This window comes from Strix uralensis, chromosome 26, assembly GCF_047716275.1.
Source record: "Strix uralensis isolate ZFMK-TIS-50842 chromosome 26, bStrUra1, whole genome shotgun sequence".
Taxonomy (NCBI): Eukaryota; Metazoa; Chordata; class Aves; order Strigiformes; family Strigidae; genus Strix; species Strix uralensis.
In genome coordinates, this window is record NC_133997.1 from 5,056,265 (window position 1) to 5,081,913 (window position 25,649).

At 57.4% G+C, this 25,649-nt stretch overlaps 1 protein-coding gene across 7 annotated transcripts in view; it reads left to right on the forward strand.

The window, feature by feature from the left end:
• IGSF9B (immunoglobulin superfamily member 9B) overlaps positions 1 to 25,434 on the forward strand; it is a 38,711-nt gene extending 13,277 nt beyond the window's left edge. Inside the window, exons 7-22 of one of the 7 annotated variants that reach the window (XR_012626474.1) lie at positions 4 to 149; positions 2,526 to 2,668; positions 3,557 to 3,697; positions 4,599 to 4,715; positions 6,359 to 6,451; positions 6,559 to 6,709; positions 7,029 to 7,152; positions 9,674 to 9,849; positions 10,496 to 10,722; positions 10,884 to 10,968; positions 12,265 to 12,426; positions 13,182 to 13,227; positions 14,550 to 16,175; positions 17,722 to 17,767; positions 24,647 to 24,768; positions 25,191 to 25,239. Coding sequence is in view for 6 of the 7 variants with exons in the window: in XM_074851118.1 (XP_074707219.1) it covers positions 4 to 149; positions 2,526 to 2,668; positions 3,557 to 3,697; positions 4,599 to 4,715; positions 6,359 to 6,451; positions 6,559 to 6,709; positions 7,029 to 7,152; positions 9,674 to 9,849; positions 10,496 to 10,722; positions 10,884 to 10,968; positions 12,265 to 12,426; positions 13,182 to 13,227; positions 14,550 to 16,175; positions 24,647 to 24,768; positions 25,191 to 25,414 (3,583 nt within the window). In the remaining variant the exon portion in view is untranslated. Of the gene's footprint in view, positions 1 to 3; positions 150 to 2,525; positions 2,669 to 3,556; positions 3,698 to 4,598; positions 4,716 to 6,358; positions 6,452 to 6,558; positions 6,710 to 7,028; positions 7,153 to 9,673; positions 9,850 to 10,495; positions 10,723 to 10,883; positions 10,969 to 12,264; positions 12,427 to 13,181; positions 13,228 to 14,549; positions 16,176 to 16,586; positions 16,662 to 17,721; positions 17,768 to 20,475; positions 20,670 to 24,646; positions 24,769 to 25,190 lie in introns of those variants that run through there. The other 6 variants (XM_074851118.1, XM_074851119.1, XM_074851122.1 and 3 more) reach the window with 6 other exon arrangements.
• Positions 25,435 to 25,649: the final 215 nt, after the last annotated feature.

Genomic DNA, 25,649 nt, shown 5'->3' on the forward strand with positions numbered 1-25,649 from the left:
CAGCGACCTGAAGTTGCGGGTGCGGATCCTGATCGACGGGACGCTGATCATTTTCCGTGTCAAGCCAGAGGATGCTGGAAAATACACCTGTATCCCCAGCAACAGCCTGGGCCGCTCGCCATCAGCCTCTGCCTACCTGACGGTGCAGTGTGAGTGCGGGAAGCAGGGCCCGATCCTGGGGGATGGGTTGTCCTGCTGTGATGCTGGGAGGCTCATGTTGATGCGACATCAGCCTTCGGATGAGCATGCAGTCATCCTCAGCAAAAGGCCGAGAGCATCCCATGGGTGCTTGTGGGGTGTGGGCAACGAGAAAGCAAATAACCTGAGCATCCTGGGTAGCACCGTTCTGCTGGGAGTGGTTTTTGATGAGGTGGGCATCTTCCCACCACTGCTGCCAGCACGTCGTCCTCATCGGCTGCGTCGTGTCAGGCAGGGAAACATCAGATCGGGGCTCTCAGTCTCAACTACCTGCTTGTATTTTTCGGTATTTACTATGCGGCCTTGCTCCCGCGGCGTGGTTTTTTTGTGAGCTCGGTGGCTTTGCGTGTCATATTTTTCAGGCAGTAACTGATCTAAACAAGCGGAGGAGAAGGGGCTGTAGCAGGAGCGTTGCTTCCCACGCTTGTTCTCTCCAGCTCCCCGGGCGGTAATGGGTAGTGTGCCACCGGCGTCCCGTGGCATTCGACAGTAATGGCCTCAATTGCTGCCGCTCACAATTGCAATATTGCTTTGCTGTCAAAGACTGCGGTGGTTTTATTTTATAATGAAAAACAGGCTTGAGCAAAGTGGGCTCACGACTTGTGTTTTGAAGGCTGCCTTAGAGCTGCTGCCCGTAGACCCGGTGCTGGTTACTGGGAAGCCCCACGCCGGCGCAGAGCCGCTGTGAGAAGGGCTGGTGGGTGCGATCCTTCCCTTACAGGGATGGCTGGAGGGGCAGGGGCACGGTGTGGCTGGTGCTGTGCCCAGGCAGAGCCTGATTCGGGGCTCGGATGTGCATGGCTGGGCAGCTCCTGGGAAAACGTGCAGCCTCAGGGCATTAAATCTGCCCTGCCGCTAATCCAGGACCACTCATCAAGGCTGATAGCTGTTAAAAATAGCAGGAAAAAGGGCGTTTGGACAATCTGCTGTTCAGTCAACCCTGCGAGGCTTCGGTGCAAGGAGGTGTACTTGGCTTTTTTGTGCTGCAAACCCCTTTCCTTCAGAGCAAATTTCCCCATCTGTCCCAGGGCTGATGCCTCGAGAGGGAGGCTTCCCACTGAGGCAGCCGTTGGACGGGGACATGGCTCCAGGTCATTAGTGAGCCAGGCTGGCCCCCAGCCAGTGACCTAGTAGTGAAAGGCTCGATCCCATTACCCTCTCCCACGCCGCCAGAGCCCTTGATTACATTTCCTAAGAGGAGGAGTTAAGCGGAGGAGGGTAAAGCCAGGCAGCGCTCGGCAATCTGGGTTATGGTGCCATTGCTGGGGGCACACGGTTTCGGGGAGAGGTTGGGGTTATGTTTTGGCAGGGAGGGAGCAGAGCTCCCAAAGTTGGCAGCTTTTGCCCCAGGAAGGCAATAGGGAGAGGGCAGCCCCACATCCTCCTCCTAAACACTTTACCTTTACCCCTGGCTTTGTGTTTTTGCATCAGCAGCGCAGGGATGCTGCACCCCAAAATAATGAGTTCATCCCTTAATGCAGCGTAAGCCCCGTCAGGATTTTCCCATAACCTTGCGCTGCCGGTGTCTAGACAAGATTGTAGAAATACTCGCTCTCCTTATTAAAGGTAACTTTTTTTTTTTAAAAAAGCTTCTTATTAAAGAAAGTCTAGATTCTCTCCAACCCACTCGCACTTAATTAAAAAGCTCTTAGAAGCACTGTTAATGACACATTCTAGACTGGAGGATTGCGAGACGCCTCTCTGCGTGGGTGGTGCAGCGCGGTGGGGGTTAGGTACGTATTTTAAGCTTTTTGCATCCTGTTGGAAAGGGTGGAGGTGGCTGATGCTCAGCGCGACCCAGCCTCGATGAGGCACGAGCTGCGAGTACAAACAGACAGGGAGGTAAAGGGCTTGCAGCAGCCCGGCCACGGATCCCTTCTCCCATCTCGGTTGCTGCAGTTGGTGTGTTTTAAGGCTCAGGATTTGAAATAGTTTGCATGGCTGGTGTGCAAAACCAAAAAAAAAAAAAAAAAAGGGTGGTTTGTTGGGTGTGCATCCTCGTACGCATCCCGTGGTGGAGCAGCTCGGGCTTCAGCAGGACACGAGTCAGTGTGGATGTGGCAGCAGACGTGTTTAATATTTCTTTTTAAACGCAACTTTTAATGAGCCCCAGGCAGGAATACCCTGGGCCTGAGTAAAGCCTCCCAGAAATGCGAGGTATTACAGCGGATTTGTGTTTAGCAAGCCTGGAGATAACAGCCTGCGGCAACCAAGGTGGTGGTGGGGTTTGGAATTCATTATAAAAGCGATGTAGGTCCTCTGAAGCCGGGTGGTGGGGGAGAGATGGGCTCTTTCCCCGTGCTAACGTGGTGCTGCTGCTCTCCCAGATCCTGCCCGCGTGGTGAACATGCCCCCTGTCATCTACGTTCCCATCGGGATACACGGATACATCCGCTGCCCGGTCGAGGCAGAGCCCCCGGTCACGCTGGTCAAGTGGAACAAAGACGGACGTCCCCTGCGAATCGAGAAGGTAACGAAGCCCCCGGGGGAGGGACGTGTGGGGGCACGGAGGGGTTTGGACCCTCACGTCCTCTGCAAATGCCAGTGAGCATCGCCAGGCACCCCGCGCGTCGGGAGAGAGGAAGCCCCGTGGGTGGGATGACGCTGCTTTTCCTTATCAGCTGTGGGCAGAGTTAATTCGGGTTCTTGTGTGGAGCCCAGGGCATCTGTAGACGCGCTGTCTACATCTCCCAGACCTAATGCCTGCTTCCTTCTAAAGTCACCTCCTGATGGCCCTGATTTTTTTTTTTTTTTCCCCCAATGGCAACTGATGGTTAAAAGACCCTTTTAACAAGTCTCTGTCTTCCTATAATCATGGTTTGATAGTCTGAGCAAGGATATTAGCCATTAAATATTTAATTTAAAATACTGAGTGTTTTATTTTTTTGCTTAAATATTAACGATCCAAAGTTTTTTAATTCCATTTAAACCTATTGCTGCTGTGGGTTCCTGATCCTTGGTGCCCTCAGCTCCTGAGGTGGAGTTGTCTCCTTGGTGCCACCAAGACGAGTTTTACTTGAGGTTCGATAGATTCTGATGTTAAATCTTTTGGGTTACTGGAAGAAGCCTGGCTGCGTGTAGGGAGGAGAGAAGCCACAAGATAAACCTGCGTGTTGTTGGGCGTGGATAGAGCAGGGCAACCCTTCCCAGGAGGGCTGCCTTTGGACGGGCTGATCTTGCCCCTGTTCCCCCTCTCTGCAGTTGAAGAGATGACTTGGATGGTGGGAATTGAGTTGGGCATCTCCCAGGGACATGACAGCCGCCCTGGGTGTAGGTGGGGGGCTTGGCTGAAGGGAAAATAATAAACTGGGAGGGGGCGGTGAAGGATAAGTCAGCTCCCTCTTTCTCACTGTTGCAGTATTCTGGCTGGAACCTGCTGGAAGACGGGTCGATCCGGATAGAGGAGGCAACCGAAGATGCTCTCGGCACTTACACCTGTGTGCCTTATAACGCCCTGGGTACGATGGGCCAGTCTCCCCCTGCCCGACTGGTACTGAAGGTAACTCGCCTGCTAAAATCCTCGCTCCGCAGCCGGGCATATTTGCCAGGAGTTGTGGCCTCTCGTGCTGAGAAGAGCTGCAGCTTTGCGTGGGGTGCTGGGGTCCCGGGCCGGGCGGCGTGGAGGCGTGCGTGCTTTGCAGAGGTATCTCGCGCTGTAATTAGGCTTTTTTAACGTGAATTTTGCAATGTGTGTGTCATGGAAATGCCCCGCCGGAGCAGCAGCACGGGTTTCGGCACAGGCTGGGCCATGCCCAGTGTATGAGGAGTATAAGGCTTTGGTAGTGCTGGACCCGGGGTGGTTTGAGGAAACATGTCCCTGGGATGGTCTTTTTGCCAACAAAACGCTTAGCCCTGCTGACCCGGGCTTGGCTTCACAGAGGATTTTAATAAATGGATGATCTGAGCTCGAGAGATGCTTCACGTGCTCTTGCTGCGTGCGGAGCCCGAGGCACACTGGGCTTCCAGTGCAGTTCCCGGTGCGGCTGGGGTGGGAGCTGCTGCCTCTTCCTTCCCTGAACAAAAAGTCCCGTGCTTGCAGGCGGTGATTCATGGTCTCTCGCTGAGGTTCACATAATAACGCTTTGTGTATCATAGACACGCGCATCCGCTAAGGCGGCTGCGGAGTTGATGAAATCAGGTTGATGTCTGACGCGATGTGGGTGGTTTTTTTTTCCCCGTTTCCCTCTTTAAAACTTAAACAAGATGCCCTAGTGCAGCGGCTTTTCAGAGAAAACTTCCCTCCGGACGTATAATTTGGTGTACCTCGCTCTCCGCCGCGGCTTTGCTCGCGATGCCTCACCCTTTCCCAAACCGGAGTTTCGTTTGTTTTGCAAAAGGGCTGGTTTTGGTGGTGGGAGTTGGTGTGGGTTGATGCTCCTTGCCTTTTCTCTTGGCTGCAGGACCCCCCCTATTTCACGGTGCTACCAGGCTGGGAGTACAGACAGGAGGCAGGGAGGGAGCTGTTGATTCCTTGCGCTGCTGCCGGAGACCCCTTTCCCATCATCGCCTGGAGAAAGGTACCCGGCCTGCCAGACAAATCTGCAGTGCCTTTGGCTTTTGGTGAATATTGCAGACAGAGAAGCCACACTCTGTCCCGGTAAGAACAAACTGCAGGTACAGCTGCTTCGCTTTGGGCTGAGCCACTGCCGTCCTGTCCCGCAGGTGGGTGGGGGAAACCCGGCTTGTGGCCACCGAGTACTTGAATCCCGTGAAACCGTCACGGCAGCATCTGCAAAGCTGAGCGCTGCCCCAGCCCCCCCCGCCCTCCTCTTCCTCGCCAGTGCTTGCCCACAGGACACCCTCCTCCTCGCCGGCCTGCGAGGTGGTCACCGGCAGGACACGGCAGCCCCGTTCTCGTGGTGGGAAGGGATGTGCCACTGGAGCGTGTCTGGGGGTCTCTTGGCTGTGTTTTGGCAAGGGGCTGGACTGGTCAGCAGCTGCTTTGCTGCCCCGTGACTTTGAAGAGCCTGGGAAGAAGCCGTTTTAATGATGCTGGACTGGACACGATGATTTCAGGATGTCCCTTTCTGTAGAGCAGGGTAGGAGCTGGCGTGGTGGCACAGCCTGGGAGCAGCCGGGGCTTCCCGGTCCTCCTCCAGCCTGCCCTTTGCTTCCCACCTTCACTGCTCCCGTAGGAAAGCCACCGTGCAGGGGACCTCCTAGGCTCTGTCCCCCTGCCAGCATCTCTCCAAATGTCCTGTCCCCTTCTTAGGGCTCCTGAGAGCGAGCGGGGTCCCTGAATCACCCAGGGGCACCGTCCTCAGTCCTTGTGGTGTGAGGTGCTGGATCTCTTCGAGTTCCTTTTACCAGCACGAGTTGGTGATTTGCACAAGTTGCAAGTGACCTACCTAAAACTTCTTGGCTGTTTAGTCTTTTTCTCCATCTTATTTTTCTTCTCCCCAAACCCCCTCCCCTCCCCATTCTTACTCAGGTTTCTTTTCAACCCCTCTTATGCCTTCTGGCGGTCCTCCTCATGTCACGACTCTGGGCTTATCCCCCCCCAACTCCAGTCAGGGCTGGCTTGGGCTGGGCTCAGTTTCCCAGTGGCAGGAGCAAGCTCCCTCAGTCCCCATCAGCCCAGCAGCGCTGACCAGTCTCTTGAAGGACTCCTGAAGACTTGGGCTTGGCACTGGTAACCCCACGTGCCTGTCTGCTCCTCTGCTCATCCTGTGTGGCATCGAACCGTGGGTCCCCGTGTCGATCAGCAGAGACCTCTGCATGAAGAACGGCTGAAGAGGACTCAGGACAACGTGGGGTTTGCACAACTTTGGCTGATGGGCGTAGACATGAGTTGTTACAAGATCCATCTTTCTGCTCAGCTTGAGAGCTCCTGGGCACCTCCACGCACGCCATCCTCCTGTGTCCCCGTGGGGCCCTTGCAGCCCAGATCTCTGATGTGAAGGGTCCTGCCCCTCCTCTGCCGCTGGCTGAGGGGCAGTTTGGGCATCCCCTGGGGCAGGTGGTGCCTTCCCCAGCCTGGGAGGGTGTTTGCTGGGGGTGGCCGGTGCACCTTCCTCTGCAGCAGTTTCAGCTTTGGATGCTGGAGGTTGAGCCCCGGCGCTGGGCTCGGTGTCCGTGCAAGTGCCGTGGGGTTTTCCGCTTGCGTGCGAGCGCTGAGCATCAGCCTCCCTGACCCGTGCCTCTCGCGTTGCCCCGCCAGGTCCTCTCGAAAACGGGGGAACCGGCTGCCTTGCCACGACCGGAGAGACCAGATCCCTTGCCGGTGGCCGGCGGCGTCCCCTGGGCCGCGCAGGTAGCTTAGTGACCCCGCCGCCGCCTCGCCCTGCCCCGCAACCCGCTTCTGAGTCGTGTCTTTTTTTCTCTCTTTGCCCGGCTCCCCACCCCTGCTCCTTGCCCAAGGTAGGGAAGCCCAGCAGGAGCAAGCACAACACGCTGCCCGGCGGCACCCTGCAGATCCGCTCCCTCGGCAAGGACGACCACGGCGAGTGGGAGTGCATCGCCACCAACATCGTCGCAAGCATTACTGCCAGCACCCACCTTACCGTCGTAGGTACGGGCAGGGCGGGGGACGGGTCCTTGGGTAGAGTCCCCCAGGCAGTGCGTGGGCAAGGCAGGAGGTGGGGATGCTTCCCGTGAAGAGCAACACCTCCTTTAAACATTATTTACTGGTGGAGGTGCATTTTTCTGCTCTGTTATTTTTGGCTGCCTGTGGACACAGCTGTCCTGCTGCTATTTCTAGCAGAAATTCCACGTGGTCTTTGCTTGGTGCAAGAGGAATCCCCTCAAATCATGGCTGGGAGCAGCCCCCTTGACTTTGCCGGCCAGGGCGTGGTCTTGCTCCCCTTTAACCCCTCTCTCTCCCTCCGCAGGCACAAGCCCTCACGCCCCGACCAGCGTGCACGTTGTGGTCGCCATGACCTCTGCCAACGTCTCCTGGGAGCCCGGCTACGACGGTGGATACGAGCAGACTTTCTCAGTTTGGTACGGCCCTCTGTGAGTCATCCCGGCATGCTTTGCTCTCTGCTTCTTTTCTTTCCTAGCCGACCCGAGCTTCGAGCAGCCGAGGGGGAGGAGGGTGGTGAGGGTGGCCTTGCCCGCCTCTACGCCCGTGGGCATTGCAGGGCTGAGCTCCCGTTCGGTGCCTCGGAGAGATGGGTGGTGGTGGGATCACGTAGTTCCTGTGTTTCTTCTCCCTTCTGTGCTAGCCAGTATCTCCATCTGCCCCAGCAGGTTTTATTCTGCTTATGGTACAAGGGAGATGCTTTGCATTCATGTAACTTTGCCTCCGGCATCTAATTTCAAGATAAACTGTTTATGAAGCTTAACAGCCAGAGAGAGGATGGAAAATACCACCTTTATAGAGTGCGTCCTGGAAGAGCTGTGACTAAGCAGAAATGATCTCTCCTTGCAGTGTGGCTCTCTGGAGGTGGTTAAATCCCAGCTGAGTTCACAATCAGCTCTGAGCCTCATGGGGCTTTGCTTCCATTGCTCCCGTGCCAGCCTGCGCTACCCAAAGCCAGTGGGTGCATCCCACCACCCCACAATGGGGATGTTGGCTTTCCCCCAGGGCAGGGGAGGGTGAAATGTAGCTGCAGCAAAGTCAGGGTTTTCTCTGGGCTCTGCACTTGCTCTTGGCTTCCTCTTCTGAAGAGCTGGCCTTGGAAACGGGGAGGGGATGATGCCTTCCCTTCCCAGCCCTGGGCTGGCGTTCTTCAGCCTTTCTCCTCGCTCTCTCTTTCCTTCCTTGCCTTAATTTGCCCCAGTGGAGACTGCTGATAGCGTGGAGAGAGGGTAGATGCTGCCTGTAATAATTTCTGCTCTGCTCCAGCCTGAGGCTGCGGCTGGACAGTCTGTTGGGAGAAGGAAAAAAGAAGGAATGGAGCGAGCAGAGGGGAAAAATGAGGGAGCGAGCGGAGCGGTGCAGACTTTGCTCTGATAAAAACGTCCTTGGGAAGGAGGTGGTCACCTTGGAGGGAGCTGACAGCTGCTGCTGCCAGGTTCCTGCCTCCTCGAGGCTCTTCCAGACCCTGCATGGGGAGAGCACCAAGCTTGCCTGAGGGAATTTACAGGGATAGGGAGGTAGAGACCCATCCTGCCTGAAAGGTTGGGTGTGAGCCCTGGGGGCTGCGCTGCTCCCTGAGACCAGGGATCTGGGATGGTGCTGGGCATCTGTGTGTTTTCCTCCTTGCTCTAGCTATGGGATGCTCGAGCAAAACACGGCTTTGCCTCCTGTGGAGCTCGTGCTCCCCTCCCGCTTCTGCGGTTGTCGGTGCTGGAAATGCAAACCCTGCTCCCCAGGGATGGCCAGGGCCACCACAGCATCCCGCCTGCATGCGTGCTCTCCCTCATCACGGGTGGGCTCCCATCCCTGGGGGGCAATTAGTGCTGCGTTTACCCTCCGCTCTCAGCCCCTTGCTGTTGCGTGCCTGCCCGCAGCAGCGTGGGGAAGAAGGGTTGCTTGGTCGGTGGGGTTAAATGCTGCAGGAAAACCCTCTCAGGGTGATGGGCTGCTGCTTCTTCACTGCCCTTTACAGGGGCATATTATTTGGTGGATTTACCTGGCTGTATGCCCGTGGCTACAGAAATGCCCCCTTCCCGATGCAGAATAGTCCATCTGCAGTAATCCTTCCCAAATCCTCTGCAGACACCACCGAAACCTGCAGCAAGGGCCTGGGACTCCCTACATTATCTCTCTACTGATACTTGCAGTATCGTCGCAGCGCGGTGATGCTGCTTCGGGCCGTGGGGCCCTTTTGCCGCGGTGCTTCGCGGCGGGGTTACGGCTTGTGGAGGTGGCTGCACGCTCGCGTGGGCTGGGGTCACGCTGGCATGGCTCTGGGAGCCTTTTTTTGCCTGGGGCTTGTGGGTTAGACCTGTCCTGTGCTCCTCACAAGTACCTCTGCTGCACTGCTGAACCCCCAGTTATGCCCTGGGCTGTGCTGGCAGCCCCCAACTTGTGCAAATATGGCAAAACCGGTGATTTAGTTAAATGTGTCTTGTGGGATTGCATGTACAAGGCTACAGCTGAGGGAAAACTTGGCTCTGGCTCTGGAGCTATCGAGGTATAACTGGGAACAGGGCCCATCTCCTGCTCCAGCCATCCCCTTTGCAGCACTCACCGGAGTAGAAATGCACCAGCTGCCACTTTTGCCCATGGGAATCTGATGGAGATAACCCCCGAGTGGGGCTATTGGCACTGCTTTTGTCCCTGATCCTGCTCAGAGGGTGCAGGCGGTGCAGGACAGCGGGGAGGGCTGGTAGCTGTGTCCGTATGAGCTGGGGGATGCTGGTGTGGCCCAACGGGACGGTGCCCCATGCCTGGCAGTCCTCGTGTGAGCCGTCCCTGAGCCAGCTCTTGGGTGGCGAGCGGCTGCCCCACGTCCATACACATTGCTGCTGTCAAACCAAACCATCGCTCGGGAAAGCTCCATTCTCACTCAAGAAGTTAATGCTGCTTCTTTGTCCTCCCTGTCGAAGGCACCTTCCCTGAGGATGCTTCCTTTTCTCTTGGCAGGATGAAGAGAGCCCAGTTTGGCCCCCACGACTGGCTGTCTCTCCCTGTACCAGCTGGTTCCAGTTGGCTACTGGTGGATACCTTGGAACCGGAGACTGCCTACCAGTTCAGTGTCTTGGCTCAAAACAAGCTGGGCACCAGCTCCTTCAGTGAGGTGGTCACTGTGAACACTCTAGGTAGGTCCTCCGTGGGGAGAAGGGGGTTCAGGAGGTGCGTGGGGAGAAGTGGCCCTTTGTCTTGGTCCGTGTGTCCTATCTGCTGGGGATGGAGATGGTGATCAGCAGCAGTAGTTTCCAGCCACCTAGAAGATAGTTTGTGGAGGGTCCTGGATGAAGCTTGTAGGCTTTGCTGGATGCGTGAGGCTCCTGAAAGCTTGTCCTAAGAAGCAGCGTGGGAGAGCTGTACTGTAGCGCAGTCACTTTTCAGATCTTCCTTAAGTTCAGCTGGGGTCAGGAGGTATTAATAGAGCACAAAATCGCTTGCGTGCGGCTCAGAGCAGGAGCTATCACAAAGGGCCTCATGCTGGTACCTGCCTTGGGGCCGTCTCGGGTGGAGGTGGCAGGAAGCAGGAGGCTTTTCTAATGCTGTGCCCCTTTTCTTGGACTCACTGCATTGTTAGTCCCCTGCTTTTTTGGAAAGCCACTTTTATGTCTCTGGATAAGAGAGCACGTGCCTGAGACGTGCCCTAAACTCGTGAAGGTGGGAATGGCCACCACCGCGGTGGTCCAGCTGCTGCTGCTGGGGCACGCGTGGGAGAGCACCCTCTGCGCTTCCCCTCGCCCCATCCCAAAGGTGTCCCTGTCCCGTCTGCTCTGTCTCCAGCATTCCCTGTAACAACTCCAGAGCCTCTGGTGTTGGTTACCCCACCGAGGTGCCTAACAGCCAACCGGACACAGCAAGGCGTCCTCTTGTCATGGCTTCCTCCTGCTAACCACAGCTTCCCCATCGACCGCTACATCATGGAGTTCCGTGTCGCGGAGAGGTGGGAGATCTTGGACGACGGCATCTTGGGGACCGAGAGCGAGTTTTTTGCCAAGGACTTGTCCCAGGTAAGCAGGGAGATGCCCACACCGCACCTCTGGTGTCGCACCATCTGCTGCAGCTCTGGGGAAGCTTTTGGGGTCGCTCGGTCCCCTGTGCTGGGGTCTTCAAGGAGCTGGGCAAGGTTGGAACTGTGGTGGGGGACGTGACGGATGTGCTTGTGTTTCAGGACACCTGGTACGAGTTCCGGGTCCTGGCGGTCATGCAGGATCTCATCAGCGAACCCAGCAACGTTGCTGGCGTGTCCAGTACAGGTAAGGGGTGACTCCTTCCTCTACCCCCAGCTGGTTTTGTGTTTTTGAATGAGATGTTGAGGCTGGGAGCTGAGCTGACGGGTTAGGATCGGTGTCCTGGGCACGCTGCTGGCCCTGTGCTGCCTCCTGATGCAAACGGATCAGCGGCACTCGGGGCGGGTGAGGACAAACGGCCCCATTTAGTCCTTCCTGCAGAGCGCGGTGTTGTCGGGTGGCCGCTGGTGCAGAGTGACAGCGCATCTCGGCTCTGTGGGGGTGCCTGGAGAACAAAGCTCCGACCGGGCACTGCGCAGCCTGGAAACGGGAATGAAAGGTGCAGAGAGGGAAACGTAGCACTGCAGTGCAGAGTCCGGGAGGGGAAAAAAAAAAGCTTTGCAACAGGAGACTGCAACACGCCGCAGCTCCTGCACGTACCCTGCGCCCTGGTCCAGCTCAGGGGATGCTCCTCCAGCAAGGGACAGGACGTGATGGCGATGGGGAAGGCAAGGGCAACAGGAGATGGGGATGCGGCGAACCCTGCTTTTATGGAAAAGCCGAGGAGCCACCCAGCTCTGCTGCACGCAGGAATGCAGCAGTCTCTCTCTGCCCTCAAGTGGTGCCGGCGCAGTGTGGAGAGCCTGCCTGCTGCAGGCTGCCTGCTTGCCTGTGCCCTTCCTCCTCTCACACAATTTTTCTGATGGGGTTTGGCAGCGTCCCCGGGGTGTGCATGTGCCCTGGCCTTGGGCAGCTGCCCTCCCAGGCTGAGAGCTGGTGCTGCCGGTAGGCAAAGACATGCTGATCCTGCATGCGGGAGCACTGGCGTGGGCAGGGTTTGCGTCTGCAAATGGCTGCAGCCGAAGTCTGCTGGTGGTTTGGGTGTAGTTGTGGTTAGTGAAGGGGTGTCATGAGTGTTCGGAGCCCAGTTTTCATTGAAAAGCTGAAACAGAAGCACTGACAAACAGGGTGAGATACCGTGTGCTGCTGCAGCGGGTTGTTGTGCCAGGAGATAACTGCAGGTTTAGTGCAGCTGTGTGCGCTTGTACGTAAACGTGTATTTGTGTGGCGTGGAGGCTTCTTCCCTGGGGGTCCATCCGCTAAGATAAAAAGCTTTATCTGGTGCAAGGTCACTAAATCCCGTAGCAGTGGCCTGCAGCAGCACTGCCTGCCCTCCCCAGCTGGGCTGGCTTGGAAGCAGGGTCTTTACTTCAAGATTATCGTTCCTGCTACCAGTTGCCTTCACGCTGTGGTAGGTCCCCAGGGAAGGCAGCAGGCAGGGGTGTGTGCGTAACACCTAAATGTTGTGTTTTTTCCCCCCAGACGTATTCCCTCAGCCTGACCTGACGGACGAGGGTCTAGCCCGCCCAGTGCTGGCTGGCATCGTTGCCACCATCTGCTTCCTGGCTGCTGCCATCCTCTTCAGCACACTCGCCGCCTGCTTCGTCAACAAGCAACGCAAACGCAAGCTCAAGCGCAAGAAAGGTGAGCCCGTCCCCGGCGTCCTTCCTTCCTCCCTCCCGCCTCCTCCTCGTTTCTCCTCCCTGGTTGTGTTGTGGTGGTAACCTTCTTCCCTGTCTGTCTCTTCTTCCGCCCGTGCGCGTCCTCAGGTGAAGCCCTGACTTCATCCCTCGGCTGTGCCTGAAAGCGCCCATGGTCGGGAGCGGGAGAGGCAGGGTGGGTGAAGAGGAGACAGAGAAACTAGCCTGGGATTTCCGAGGGAGCGCTCTCGCGTGGTGATAACTCCTAGAGCCGGGGGTTTAGGGCTGGGATGCCCTCTGGGCCAGAGATGGGTGGGGGCACCACTCACCTCCTCGAGGTCCCACCCCCGGAGCTGGGCTCTCCAGCTGTTTTCTGCCCAGCCCGGAGCGGGCAGTGCCCGACTGCCGCACTAGGCTAGAGAAGACCCCTGCCAAGGAGACCCCGCCGCTCTGCTTCCCAAAAACTGGGGCTGCAGCTGCCGTGCAGGAGCGGCTGGTAGGGAAAAGGGCGGCTGGGGGAGCCAGAGCGGGCAGGGGAATTGGCTCCTTCTCCTCTAGCCTGCGAGACTGCGGCAGCAGGACGGGCAGGACCCTGTGACGGGAGCTGTTTGTTTTTAGCAACCATTAAAGCGTTGGAGCAATGAAACCTTGGCCTCTTGTTGAGTGTCTTTTGTTGACTTGATGTTGAGTTTGTCTTGCCTCTGTCGTGTTGCGCCTCCTTAGCGTTCTCTCTTCTTTCCCCTTTTTATTCTCTTCCAGACCCTCCTCTCTCGATAACCCACTGCAGGAAGAGTTTGGAGTCCCCGTAAGTATCTGTCTTGGATGTGGCACCAGGCTGTGGGTCTTCAAGGTGCCTCCTTCCTACAGTTGTTGCAAGGCTCAAATGGAAATGTCTGACCTTGTTTGGCTGCTTCTGATGAGTTGTTTTGGGTGTTCCCTGAACTTGTGGGAACACAACGGTTCACAAGAGACAGACAGGCTATGGAGCAGAAAGCAGCAGGGCCAAACGCAGCGGACTTTAAGCCCATTGGATCCCCGCTGGATCTGTGGACGTTGACCAAAGCTGGAGTTGACTTGTGGAACTCAATTGCACACCCTGCTTGAAGGGGCTCCTTAGGAGAAGGGTAGCCTGCTGCGTGTGGAGTCCTTTGTGCAAGCTTGGTGTAGTTTTTGGGTGCTTCTCTGTTGGCTCTGGTTTTTCTTGGGTAATTCAGAGAATCTTACACCTGTGTCTTTTCTCACGAAGAGTGCCCTGCTGAAGCCTCTTTCCACACATGCCCAAAGGTGGTGGATTGTGGTGCTGCAGTAGCGACAGCTCCTTGCAGGGCCCATCAGAAGCGTCTATAGCCACTAATCAGCTGCAGCATCTTCCCAGTGTGAGCATGGGAGTCTGAGATGTGGACACCTTATGCTTGGGCTCCTGGACCGTTGCAAAATGTCCTGATGCTGGTGGAGCTTAATCTTGCCTTTTTTTGGTTCGTCCACTGCACTGTCTCTAGATCTGTTATGTTTTGCCTTTCAATCCTGTTTGTCCAAGGCTTTTGGGATAGGGATGAGTGAACTATTCTGATGCTCTCTGCCTTTTGAGGCTCTCGGCCTTAAGTTTGAGTGTTGAGAATGGGGGAAAATGTTGATCTGAAATGATCCGTCAGCATCTCTTGAGTGAGAGTTGTGGGAGGGGACATTTACCTGATGTCCCTCCTCTCGGAGGCTTTCCCGGGCGTGGATAGCTCAGGTGAATGTAGGAAAACTTTGAAGCAGTTGGAAGTGAGCTCTGGATCTGTCTTTCGTTCTGCTAGGGCTGCGGAGCTTGTTGCAAGGTGTTGGTGGAGCTTGTTGCAAAGTGTTGGTATGAGCTCCCTGCTCCAGGGGGGATGCCGAGGGTGCCAAGCTCCGCTCCCGAGGAGCGGGAATGACGTATGCTGCTGCTGGTCCCCTGGCCTGTGCCGCGGCCAGGCAAGACTCTGCCATCCTGGTTAGCCCCTGCAAACTTCTCCCCGTGGTTCCTCTTGAGAGCTGGTAGTACGTTGTTCTCCGGATCCATCCGGCGGTTCTTCTGGGTGAGAAGACCTCCTTTCCTCTCCAGGTGACAGTCCCCTCTCTTGGTTTTTCTCCCCTGTGGTCCAGGTTGTCTTCCGGCAAGGTGAGTCCCGAGAGCATCCGCACGCTCCGTCCCCCCTCGGAGTCCTCCGACGACCAGGGCCCGCAGGCCAAGCGGATGCTGAGCCCCACCAAGGAGAAGGAGCTCTCCCTTTACAAGAAGACCAAGCGAGCCATCAGCAGCAAGAAGTACAGCGTCTCCAAGGCAGAGGCAGAAGCCGAGGCCACCACCCCCATCGAGCTCATCAGCCGCGGGCCAGACGGCCGCTTCGTCATGGACCCGGCGGAGATGGAGCCCTCCCTGAAGACACGGCGGATCGAGGGCTTCCCCTTCGTGGAGGAGACAGACATGTACCCCGAGTTCAGGCAGTCGGATGAGGAGAACGACGACCCCGTTGTCCCCACGTCCGTCACCGCCCTGAAAGCCCAGCTCACCCCTCTCTCCTCCAGCCAGGAGTCCTACCTTCAGCCACCAGCATACAGCCCCCGGTTCCACCGGGCGCTGGAGGGTCCCGGCGCCCTGCAGGCCACCGGCCAGGCCCGCCCGCCGGCCCCCCGGGCTTTCCACCACCAATTTTACGGTTACCTCAGCAGCAGCAGCCCCGGGGAGGTGGACCCACCGCCCTTCTACATGCCAGAAGTCAGCCCGCTGAGCTCGGTCATGTCCTCCCCGCCGCTGCCCCCCGAGGGGCCTTTTGGACACCCCACCATCCCCGAAGAGAACGGGGAGAACGTCTCCAACAGCACGCTGCCCCTGGCCCAGACCCCCACGGGGGGCCGGTCCCCTGAACCCTGGGGCAGGGCCGAATTCCCCTTCGGCAGCCTGGAGCCGGCCCCGGCGCCATTTCCCCACCAGCTCCAGCCGTGCGAGGCGGCCGAGGGCACCCAGCCCACCGGCTGCCTTCCTCGGGGGCCGCCCCCCTCATCCCTCCAGGTGGTCCCCGCGTCCTACCCGGGCATCCTGCCCCTGGAGGCACCAAAGAGCTGGACCGGCAAGTCACCCGGCAGGGGCCAATCCTCTGTGCCCACCACCACGAAGTGGCAGGACAAACCTATGCAACCCATGGGATGTCAAGGGCAGCTAAGACATACCAGCCAAGGTATGGGCATACCCGTGTTGCCTTACCACGAACCGTCCGAGCCCGTCGGCCCCAGCGGCACAAGCACATTCAGCCTGGACACCAGGTGGTACGAGCCCCAACCCCGACCTCGGCCCAGCCCTCGGCAGGTCAGGAGGGCTGAGCCCAGTTTACATCAGGTGGTGCTACAACCTTCGAGGCTTTCTCCTCTGACCCAAAGCCCCCTCAGCTCCCGCAACAGCTCCCCGGAGCTGACCGCCCGTGCCCGGCCCCGGCCAGGTCTCATCCAGCAGGCTGAGGTGTCGGAGATCACCCTGCAGCCCCCCGCGGCGGTCAGCTTCTCCCGCAAGTCCACGCCGTCGACAGGATCCCCCGCGCCGAGCAGCCGGGGAGGCAGCCCCAGCTACCGACCTACTGCCACCTTCGCCTCCCTGGCCACCGGCTACTCCGGCTCCCAGGGCTCCTCCCTGCCCGTGGACACCATGGATGTTTTCGGAGACATCCCCTCTCCAAGGAGGGCTGGCGAGGAGATTCTCCAACCGGAGCCGACATCCACCACGGTAGCCGCCACGGGGTAAGTGCGTGAGCCCCGTGGTGCCCCCCCACCCCGGCCCCCCTCCCGGCTTCCCCCACCCTGCCTCACCCGCTCCCTCTGACTCCCTCCCCGCCATCGCCATCCCAACTCGTAGGGTCTCTCTGGGCGCGCTGCAGCATCCCTTTTGGAGACGGCGTCCCGCGGGCTTTGCTAGGAAAGAGGCTGGTGCCGCGGGCGCGGGTTGCATGGCCGCTGCCCGAGAGAGCTGGGATTTAGGCAGGCGACCTTCCCGGTGCCGACGGCACGCTTGCCTCCTCCCCGGCTGCTCCCTTGGGAAGCCGGGAGCGCTGTGACTCGGGCTACGGGCCGTCTACCAGGCGTGCAAAGACCTGGCTCCCGGCTCGCTTAGGTAAGTGTCCTGGTGTCACCGGCGGTTGTTTCCTCTTCTAGCTACTGGCTCTTGGCTTTCTTCGAACGTTAGGGCCGCCGCCGCCGCGCCTCTGTCTTCCTCCTCTTCCTTCCCGCGGAGTCTAGAGAGCTTTAATGCATGAGAGAAACAGCTATCACGGTCACCGCCCCACCTGCAAAAGGGATGCTGCAGCCCCAGGACGCGGGCAGGGAGAGATCAAGGACTTAGCCACACCAGCAGCATGTCAGGAGAGGAGGAAAAATAAAAATAAACTAACCCCAGCGGAGATCGGGAGGCTGCCGGCACGCTCAGATCCTGCCCTAAAGAGGGATGTGGCTGCACTAGACAGTAGCGGCTGGTTTTCCAGGTACCAGGGTTGCTCCAGGCAAAAAGCGTCTCTCTCTCTCTCTCTCTTTCTCTCTGTATTTCTCCTCTTTCCCTCCGTCTTTCACAGCACCTTAGACCCCGTAGCCGTGCTTTCGTCCCATCCTTTCGTCTTGCTTCATTTCGGCTTGTTGTCTGGCGGGGTCGAACCGCCCCTCCTCCGGCTTGCGGCAGAGAGGAGTCGGGGGGCCGGGGCACCCAGCCCCACGGAGCCGGCGCGGTCGGAGGCGTACGGAGAAGAGGCGTGTGTTTCGGGGAGGGGGGAGGCAACGTTTCACCCCCGCAGCGCCCTCCGCATTTCACTCCCGCCCTCTGGTACCTGGAAGCGTTATGGCCTTAGAAAACCCCTCCTGGGGTGCGCAGGGGGAAGGAAGGAGGGCTCAGGGGAGAGAGGATGGGGAGGGAGAGGAGCTGAACGAGCCTGAAAGGACTTCTGTGTGCCTCTGGAAAACACAGCTACGGAGCGATGCAATTAAACCTGTAGACGTAGGTCCACGTCTCCTAGCCAGGGCACCCCAAGGAGACCCAGCTCCAGGACAGATCCGTGTTAGAGCAGCACTGTTGTCCGTGCTTTTACGCAGTGTATCCATTCGCTTTGTTGATTATTGTTTTCGTTTCTTCTTTTCCTTTCTCTTCTGTTTCTTTCCCCCTTTCTTCTCCAGCCTCGTTTCGTTTGTGTTTCGGTTTGGTTTCTTTCCCTCCTTTTCCTTTGGAGTTGTTGACGTGCTGATGTGTTGCGGAGCTCGGCTCCTTGCGGGTGTTGATAACTGCTTTGTTTTTGATTAATCTCAGCTATCTGGGCAGTGTTGTCGAGACAAGCTTCTCCTCAGCTCAATAGGTAAGGGTGATCCATGTCCGAAAGGATGGTGTGGGCGCTGTGGAGGGTGGCCGGGAGTGGGGCATGAGAGGGGACACGGAAGGGGCTTTTCCAATACCATCTCTTCCTTTAAAGGGGAATAAGGAATCCGAAAACACTAGGAAACACCTCTGGACGCACAGTCTCTGTGGCTTTTGGGTTTCCCCTCCCAGCAGCACGCCGCTGCTCCCCTGCCTTCGGGGAGACGGCGGCGCTGGAGAGCCCGGTGGTGGCAGCCCTGTCTACGTGTTGGGGTTTGGGATGAGCCAAGCTGCTGTCTCCCCGTGGCCGCTCTTCCGTTCTTGGGGGATGGCGACGTCTGGCAAGAGGGTCGTGCGGTGTTAGGGAGGAGTGTGTTGAGGTGGGGTTGTCCTGGATGATCCAAACCAGGAGGAGCTCATGGCCACCCCCTGCAGCCGGGTAAAACAGCCACATCTGGAGCAACCGGGCACAGACAGCGCTCTCGGAGTGGGGCTCCAAAAATCAGTCTCTAGCTGCAGTCCAGGACATGGAGAATTTTGCTCCCAACAGTGCCTGGATCTGTTTTCTTTTTCCTAAGCCTCCTCAATCGTGGAAAATGGGAAAAGTCTTTCTTTCAGGGTGGACTGTACAGTTGGCAGCAGCATAACTACAGTTTCAGGCTGCTGGTGAGGTGTTTTATTGTTCCCGTCACAAGTGCAGTCACAGTAAAAGCCCTCCTCCTCTGGAAAACTCCTTGGAGAAATCTTTAAGACGACTTCTGACCCAGCTGTAATTAAACAGCCCTAAGCAGATCTTGAAAGACTCTCCCAAGAAAATACTTCTCAGGCTGCCTTTGTGGGGTCGGTTTCCTAGAATAGCCATGGGCATCCCTGGAACTGGGATGGAGTAATCAGGAGATGGTTTTTCAGACCTTAGAAGCAGAGAATGTCACTAAAATGGCTAAAGCCAGATGGGATAATAGTCATTCCTGATCCCAAGGTTGGGAGGGCTGACCCGTTTGGCTCTCAGCCAGGCTGGTTACGAAAGGAGAGGTGGGATTGCAGATGGGACCATTTCTAGGGCCTGGCCATGCCCAAGCTTCCTTAGGACAGGTCTTGAAAATAGTTAAGCTCTGCTGCCTTGGATGGGAAGAGTCGAGGTTTTGGCTAACGCTCTCCTAACAGCCTGAGGAGCCTTGTTGGGCCACAGAAGAGCCTCATGAGGGAGAGATGAGATGCTTAGCGAAATCAGGTGGATGTTTCTGGGAGAGGGGAATTCCTCCAGCTGACCTGGAGGGTTGTCCTGGGGTGGGGAGAGCAGAAGAGGTGAGGGAAGGAGTGTTGGGTCACAGCGGTGGGAGCGGGTACAGGGTGTGTGCTCCATGGAGGAGCCACCCTCTTGGCATGCCAGAACCTCTCCAATTCGAGCCTTGCAGCCTCCAAAGCTCTTGAGTCCTTGGCTTCCTGCTTCTGTTTTCCCCTGCTGATCCCAGAGCAGGGTGTCCCATGAGGAGCAAAGCTGGCACCGAGCCTTGGTGAGATCTGGGCTGTGCCAGACTTCTCGAGAAAGGGGGAAGCCCTCAGTGAGGACGTGACTGTTTTCTCTATTCTTTTTCCATGGTGCTTCCCTGCTCCGGGAGCATTAGGGACACGAGTGAACATGGTTTTAGTGCAGGAGAGGTGAGTCCAGGCTCATGTCTGAGTTCGGTGTGGCTCTTGCATAGATCCTGGCTGACTCCTGTGCTGGGTGCTGCGGGCTGATGGGGTTTCAGGAGCAGGGTCACATTTCCCAGCAGGACACTTGCTGAGGAGCAGCCGTGCGTCCTACGCTGAGATGCTGCCAGGGGTTGGAGTCACAGGACCAACTCCAGAGTCATTATCCCCAAAAAGGGGAAGCCAGAAGAATAAATCTCACTTTAATAAGCGAGGAATCCTGTAAAGAGCCCAGCCAAGTAATTTCTTGATGATTTGGGGTCATAAAATTGTCAGTGCATGCGGAGCACAGGGGTTTTATACCAGACCAGCCAGATTTCTGTACTGCAGTAATAAAAGCTGAGAGGAGGCAAGGGAGAGGCCGTTTGTGGGCTCGGTGTGGTGGCTGCAGCACGGTGGCTTTCTCTGGGTGAAAGTCAGGTAGTTTTTACCTGTGGGCAGGGATAAATAATGCCATTACTGAGTCGGCACGAGCAGTTTTCCCGTTTTCTTCTCTCTGGATGCAGCGCGCAGCGATACATCTCCTAACGGGGAAGAGGGGGCTGTTGTCTCCCTGCAGAGGGAAACCCAAAAACCACAGACAAAGCACCAAGCTCCCATGCCCCTCGGCACCGCAGCCTGCCCTGGGCGGCCCCCCCGGCCCCCCCCTTGCCGGGGCAGCGCCGCCGACGCCGGGAGTTTGGGGGCTCGGCCGCGGCGTAGCGTTGAGTGATGAAGGGACGTCGGCGCCGGGCGTGCGGGAGGAGGAGCACCCCTCGCTCCCCGCTTGAAAGAAAACAGGTTCCCCTTTAAAGACTGTCCATGTGCTGATCCTCTGCATGTGTTTCATGCCTCCTCCCGCTTGGAGAAGTTGTGAGTCTGCTTGTCTGAGTGCGTTTTTCTTTTCTTTCTTAATTATTATTATTTTTTTCTTTTCAGTCTCTTTAATTTACTTATATATTTTTCTCACTCCTGTTTTTCATTTATCTTCCTCTCTCCCCCCCTTCCCCATGACTGTACCCACCTCTTCCTCTCCAGTCCGGCCCCTTTTCCCTCGCCCTCTCTCCTCCCTGCTCCTCTCCCGTCAGCATGGTCAAGTCCGTTGTGTAGGTGAGTTGTGGTGTCTGCAGACCTGTAGAAGGGACCCCCTTCTCCGGTGTGCTCCCCGCTGTGACCAGCCCCTTCCTCCCTCATTGCGGTGCCTTGGCAGCAGCAGCAGCTTTGGGGCTGGGGGCCGTCACCGCTGTGTTTCTCTAGCACCTCTCGCGCTGAAGGATCGCAAGCGATGCGCGATGGCGTTCCGGGATGGAGGCAGCAGCCAGCGCTGCCTCAGAGCAGAGGGGGAATTCCGACTTGCAGGACATCTCGTGGGATCGTGCAGGACTTGAGCTCGTGACGGAGCCTCGCGTAGGCGAATTGAGCTCTTCGTCTGAGAAGGATGGAGGGTTGAAGCCACACTGGCTGAGACACGGTGGGCTCTGGTCCAAGTGGGTGCTCTAACATGTCCAAACTATTCCTGGATGTCAGTGTCTTGACTCAAGGAGAGGAGGAGACAGGGAACATGTGTTGAGACCTCCACGAGGTGAAATACATGTATTGTGCCCTTGAATCTCCTGGACCCTTCCTCTATATTGGTTCCCCCTTTTGGGTGGAAGAGGTTAGTGATGCTTTCATGGGCCTTCTCCCTTGCATCTTTGCTTCCTGTGTGGAAAGAGTTTTGAAGAAGAGCAGCCGAGGTATGTGTTGGGTTGGATAGGTCTTCTCCCCCAGCTACCTGCTCCTGTCCTGGGGCTCTCTTGAGATCCCTCCATACTTCACAGCTTCTCCAGTTCCTCTCTGTCCATGCAGTTCAGACCCTTGCTCGTTCAGAAGGGTTGTTCTTTGAAGACTTAAGGAAAACTGCTGCTCTGGGTGTTTGTGGTGCCTCGCAGAAGGCTTGTGTAAGGAATTCACCTGTGCTTCCTGAAGCTCCTTTGCTCGGCTCTACGCTGAAGTCTCCAGAAGAAGTTCGCCTGCCTCCCTGAACCTCCCGTCTGCTGGTGTTCAAGATAGCTCTCGTGCATGGGCAGCTGCCCAAAATGCTAACTCTGGGGGCAGGAGGAGGCTTTTGGCTGAGCTTAAAATGAAAATTAATTTGAGTGAATCGGAGTCCTTTGAAGAAATAAAGGGTGGGTAGAGCAGATAAAATTTGGCTGGTGAGCAGCATCGTTTTGTCCTCCTTTATCTCTTCCTTGCCAGAGGTCAGACAGTATTTATGGTGACACATGGGTTCAGTGCGCTCGCTGTTTATGTTTGTGTGTATAAATACAAGTCCAATTATGGAGAACGAGTGGAAATGAGCTTCAGGCAATTTCCTCATAATCCCTTGTGTAAATCTGTCTAATTTTGTCAACATGCCATAGTAGCATCTTCTTAGAAGGCAAAAAGAATGGAAAGAGCAAGAGCCTTTTACAAGTTGAGCTTTAGTAATATTAGTGACGTTGTCTGGGTGGTGGGAACAGGGCGGGATGGTGGCAGGATCGCTGAGCTCGGCGGTGTCCAGGGCTTGGCACACCTGAGCTCCACAGGAGGTGGACTGGGGCTGCAGTGGTTGAGGTCACTGTTAGCCAAGCACCTGCATGAACGTAACTATTGTGCGCATCATAGAATGGTGGATATAAGTGGGAGAAGCCTGTTATTGACCATTCAGGCAGGAATTAACAGAGGGAAGTCCCATGCTGGTGGCCCTTTGGGTCACTCTGAGCCGGCGTGTGCGTGAGGTGCAGCCTGGCGGGTAGTGCCCTGACAGAGCTGGGAGCTGCCGCTCGCAGGCAGCCCCTCTCATGAGAGGCTGGTTGTGCTGGGAAGAAGGCATTTAAGCAACTGTACGGGCTTGTATACATCATCTTTCCTACGAGGGAAAGCTCTCGCTTGGATCCTGCCAGCAGGACTACCAGCTTGTCTAATGAGTTGCTTCATCTTCAGCTGATGTGCTGCTCTGCTGGGAGCTGGAACAGAGCCTCTCCAGGAGCATCCACGCCTCGATGTCTCTGTTGCGATGGGAAATATGAAAAGGGGCTTTTTCTATACCCAGTGTTTGGGTTTCTGTTGCATCTGCTGTGTCCCAGCTGCTTCATCAATTCACACCGCACTTTTCTTGATGCTCTCCAACGCTGCTAGCAGAACTGAGAAGCTTTGCAATCACACGCATCTTCAAAAACAAACCCGTCTGCTCCCCACGGGGAAAAATCCTTGCGAGCTCTTCGCCTGCTCCACTCCAGCTGAAGTATCACCACTCTGGCAGCCTCTTGGGATCTCAAGCGTGAAGCGTTGCTATCCCGCCGTGCTCTCTGCAGCGGTGGCGTGCATGGGGACTCTCAGAGGAAAGCTTGCGGGGTGTCTTCGGTGCTGGAGAGGCTCCACCTGAAACTCAAAGGAGGTGAGAAGCTCCCAAACCCGCCGCTGGGGGACGTGCTCTGGTACCGCAGCCCCGGTGTGCTGGGGCTCTGCGCCTGAGCCCCTGTGCTCGCCCGCTCCCTCCGCACCAGGCGCCGGATGGGTCGCACCTTACTGACAGACTGGGAGCGAGGTGGGTGAGTTCAGCCACGGCTTTTTGGTGACAAAACAGGAGTCTGAATGCACCAGGGCTGCCTCCTTGCAGTCAGTCAAGGTGACTCTTCTACCTGCCTTGTGAAGAGCCCGTGGCTTGTGGGGTTTGCTGATCCCTGCCCCGGTCACAGCCGCCGGACGATGCAGGAGTTGCCATCGGCGCTGTCCTCTGCGTGGCTGTTTTGAAGAGGTTTGGTCGCTGACCTCCGGTGACCGAGCTGTGAGAGCAGAGGAGTGTCACCTCCTCTTGAAGGGTAGGACAGGCTTGTTAGAGGCACACTGGTTTTAAATCACCAGGCTTTTCTTTCTGGAGCCTGGCTTTGAGTGTTGGCTTTCTCGCAATGAAAGGTGCTTTGTGGATGCTTCCCCTGTCATCTCTGGGCACCCCCTGTGTGCGTTGCTCTGTGGTGACTCTGGTTGATCCCAGGTCATTACCTGTGGCCTCTGCTGCCTTAACTCAGACTTCTCCTCCTGCGGCATTAGGTGTTGGTGCAACTTGGAGGGACGTAAAAGTGAAATGGAGAGGGGGAAGGAAATGGGAAAGCAGCAGGAGGGGGGGATGCTGTGATGTGTGATAGATGAGCCAGACTGACCGCTCTCCTAAGGAGGAGGTTTTCCTCTACTGCCCTGCTTTCCACAGCAGTCATACTGTCCAATCCTTGGATGGGGAAAAACAGGTACAGTGAAAAAAATAGAGCAAAAAAAACCCCTTTGCAAAGGGGAGACCACTTAACCTTGAGCTGGTTGCTGTAGAAGAGTTACTCAGGGGCTAAGGCTGGAGAACTGTCACTTACAACTGCTGCCTCTCCTGCGGGAAACACCCCTTTGCGAATCCCCTCCTTGTCCCCCCGCAATGAAGCCTTGTCAGTGTTTTCATTTCAACGTCCTGTCCTGCAGGGCAAGAAAACCCAGCTCCCAGCCTCTGGGTGTTAAGGAGTTAGACGCTCCCATGCTGTTGCGTTTCTGTTGTCGCTTAATAGCAGGGACCTGGGAACGAGGTACCGCTCCCGGCCGTGTCAGCGTGTGCCCTTCGTGTCCCTGTCTGTCGTGTGGCCCCTGGTTTTTTTGGCCGTGGGAGCAGGGCTGGGCAGGATCCTGCCTCTCTGCTGTTTGTGGCACCGGTGTTGTCCACCCCAGGTGGCTCATGGTCTCGATGCTGCCGTGCCGCTTCTGCCTGTCTCTTCCTCTCTCTCCATCCCAAGGGGGTTTCCCACCACTTCCCAAAAATGCCTTATCGGACATAGGATCTGCCCCGTCCTTTTTTTTTGTTGTTGTTGTTTAGCGGAGCTGGCATGGCAGGCAGGTGAGCTGGGGTGCCGGCGGCTCTCTTGTGGGGGGCCGGGTGTTGGACGTTGCCGGCGGGACCAGCCGGGCTCGCGGCACCGCTCGGCAGCGTGGAGGAGACGCAGGGGGACGGCGGGGACCCCGCAGAGCGGCAGGTGCGGGCGCCTCGCTTCCTCCGGCACGTCTGGCTGGCCCCGCTCCCGCGGCCCCGGGTTTCTCACCTTTTCCTTTTCCACGGCAGAGCTGGCTGGGGTTGACCGATCCCCCACCGGGGACATCCAGAGGCCCGAGTGTGGCCAGGAGCCGCTGACGGCACCTGTCTGCTTTTCCTTCCTAGAAAACATCCATCTCCGTCTGGGGACGCTGCTGCACCTGAGAGGCTCGAAGCTCTGAAATACCAGCGGATAAAGAAGCCCAAAAAGTCATCCAAGGGCTCCTCGAAATCCAGAAAACAATCCAGTGAGTGCGAGGACCCCACGGTCCCCAACAGCATCCCCTCTGTTCCTCCATGGGCAGAGCTCGGGCAGGTCCCTGCCGGCTCCAGCGCTGAGGGGGGGTCTCCAAGCCCGTGCCTGGATGCTGCCCTCACCCCCTGCCCCCCGAAGCGATGGCTCGTTGCCCGCAGGCTGTCCCTCCCCTGCTCTAAACCCAGTTCCACTCCCATGCGTCTCCTCTAGAAATTTGGTTTGGATTTTATTTCTGAGCGTTAATTTAATTTTCCCTGATGGCCAACGTGCTCCCTTCTCCCCAGGCGGCCGGGTTTGGGGCCGAGCTTGCCGTAACCTCCCTTTCACGGCACGCAGAGCGCTCTGCCTGCTGCCGGCGCTGCCGATAGCTGCCGGCTCTGGTCCCACCTGCCTTCTTTCCCCCCCTCCCCGCAGACGGCTCTGCCTCCCAGGTTCAGCAACTTCCCAGCTCTCAGGTACTGTGGCCTGACGAAGCTGTCTGCCTCCGCAAAAAGAAGAGACACCCTCGTCAGGACCCCTTCGCTCGCCTCTCGGCGCTGAAGGACGACCTCTGCCACCGGCAGCTCCCCGAAGACCAGACAGCCATTCTCAACAGCGTGGACCACGACGACACCGGCGGGCACGCCACGTTGCTTTAGCCTAACGCCGGCCCGAGAAGGTTAAACAGGAGGGGGTGGAGGGAGCCGACATCGTGCCGCCGGCGGACGGAGGGGATGGGAGAGACGGGGGGGGAAACCCCTATGCTGCCGCCTCTTCCCCGGGGTGGGGTTTGGGGATGAGCTGGGGGAACCCTGGGGCAGGTTGGGGGGACGGGGAGGATGCCTGGAGCTGGGCGCTCCTCGGATCCGCTTCTCCCCCCACCCCAGATGACTT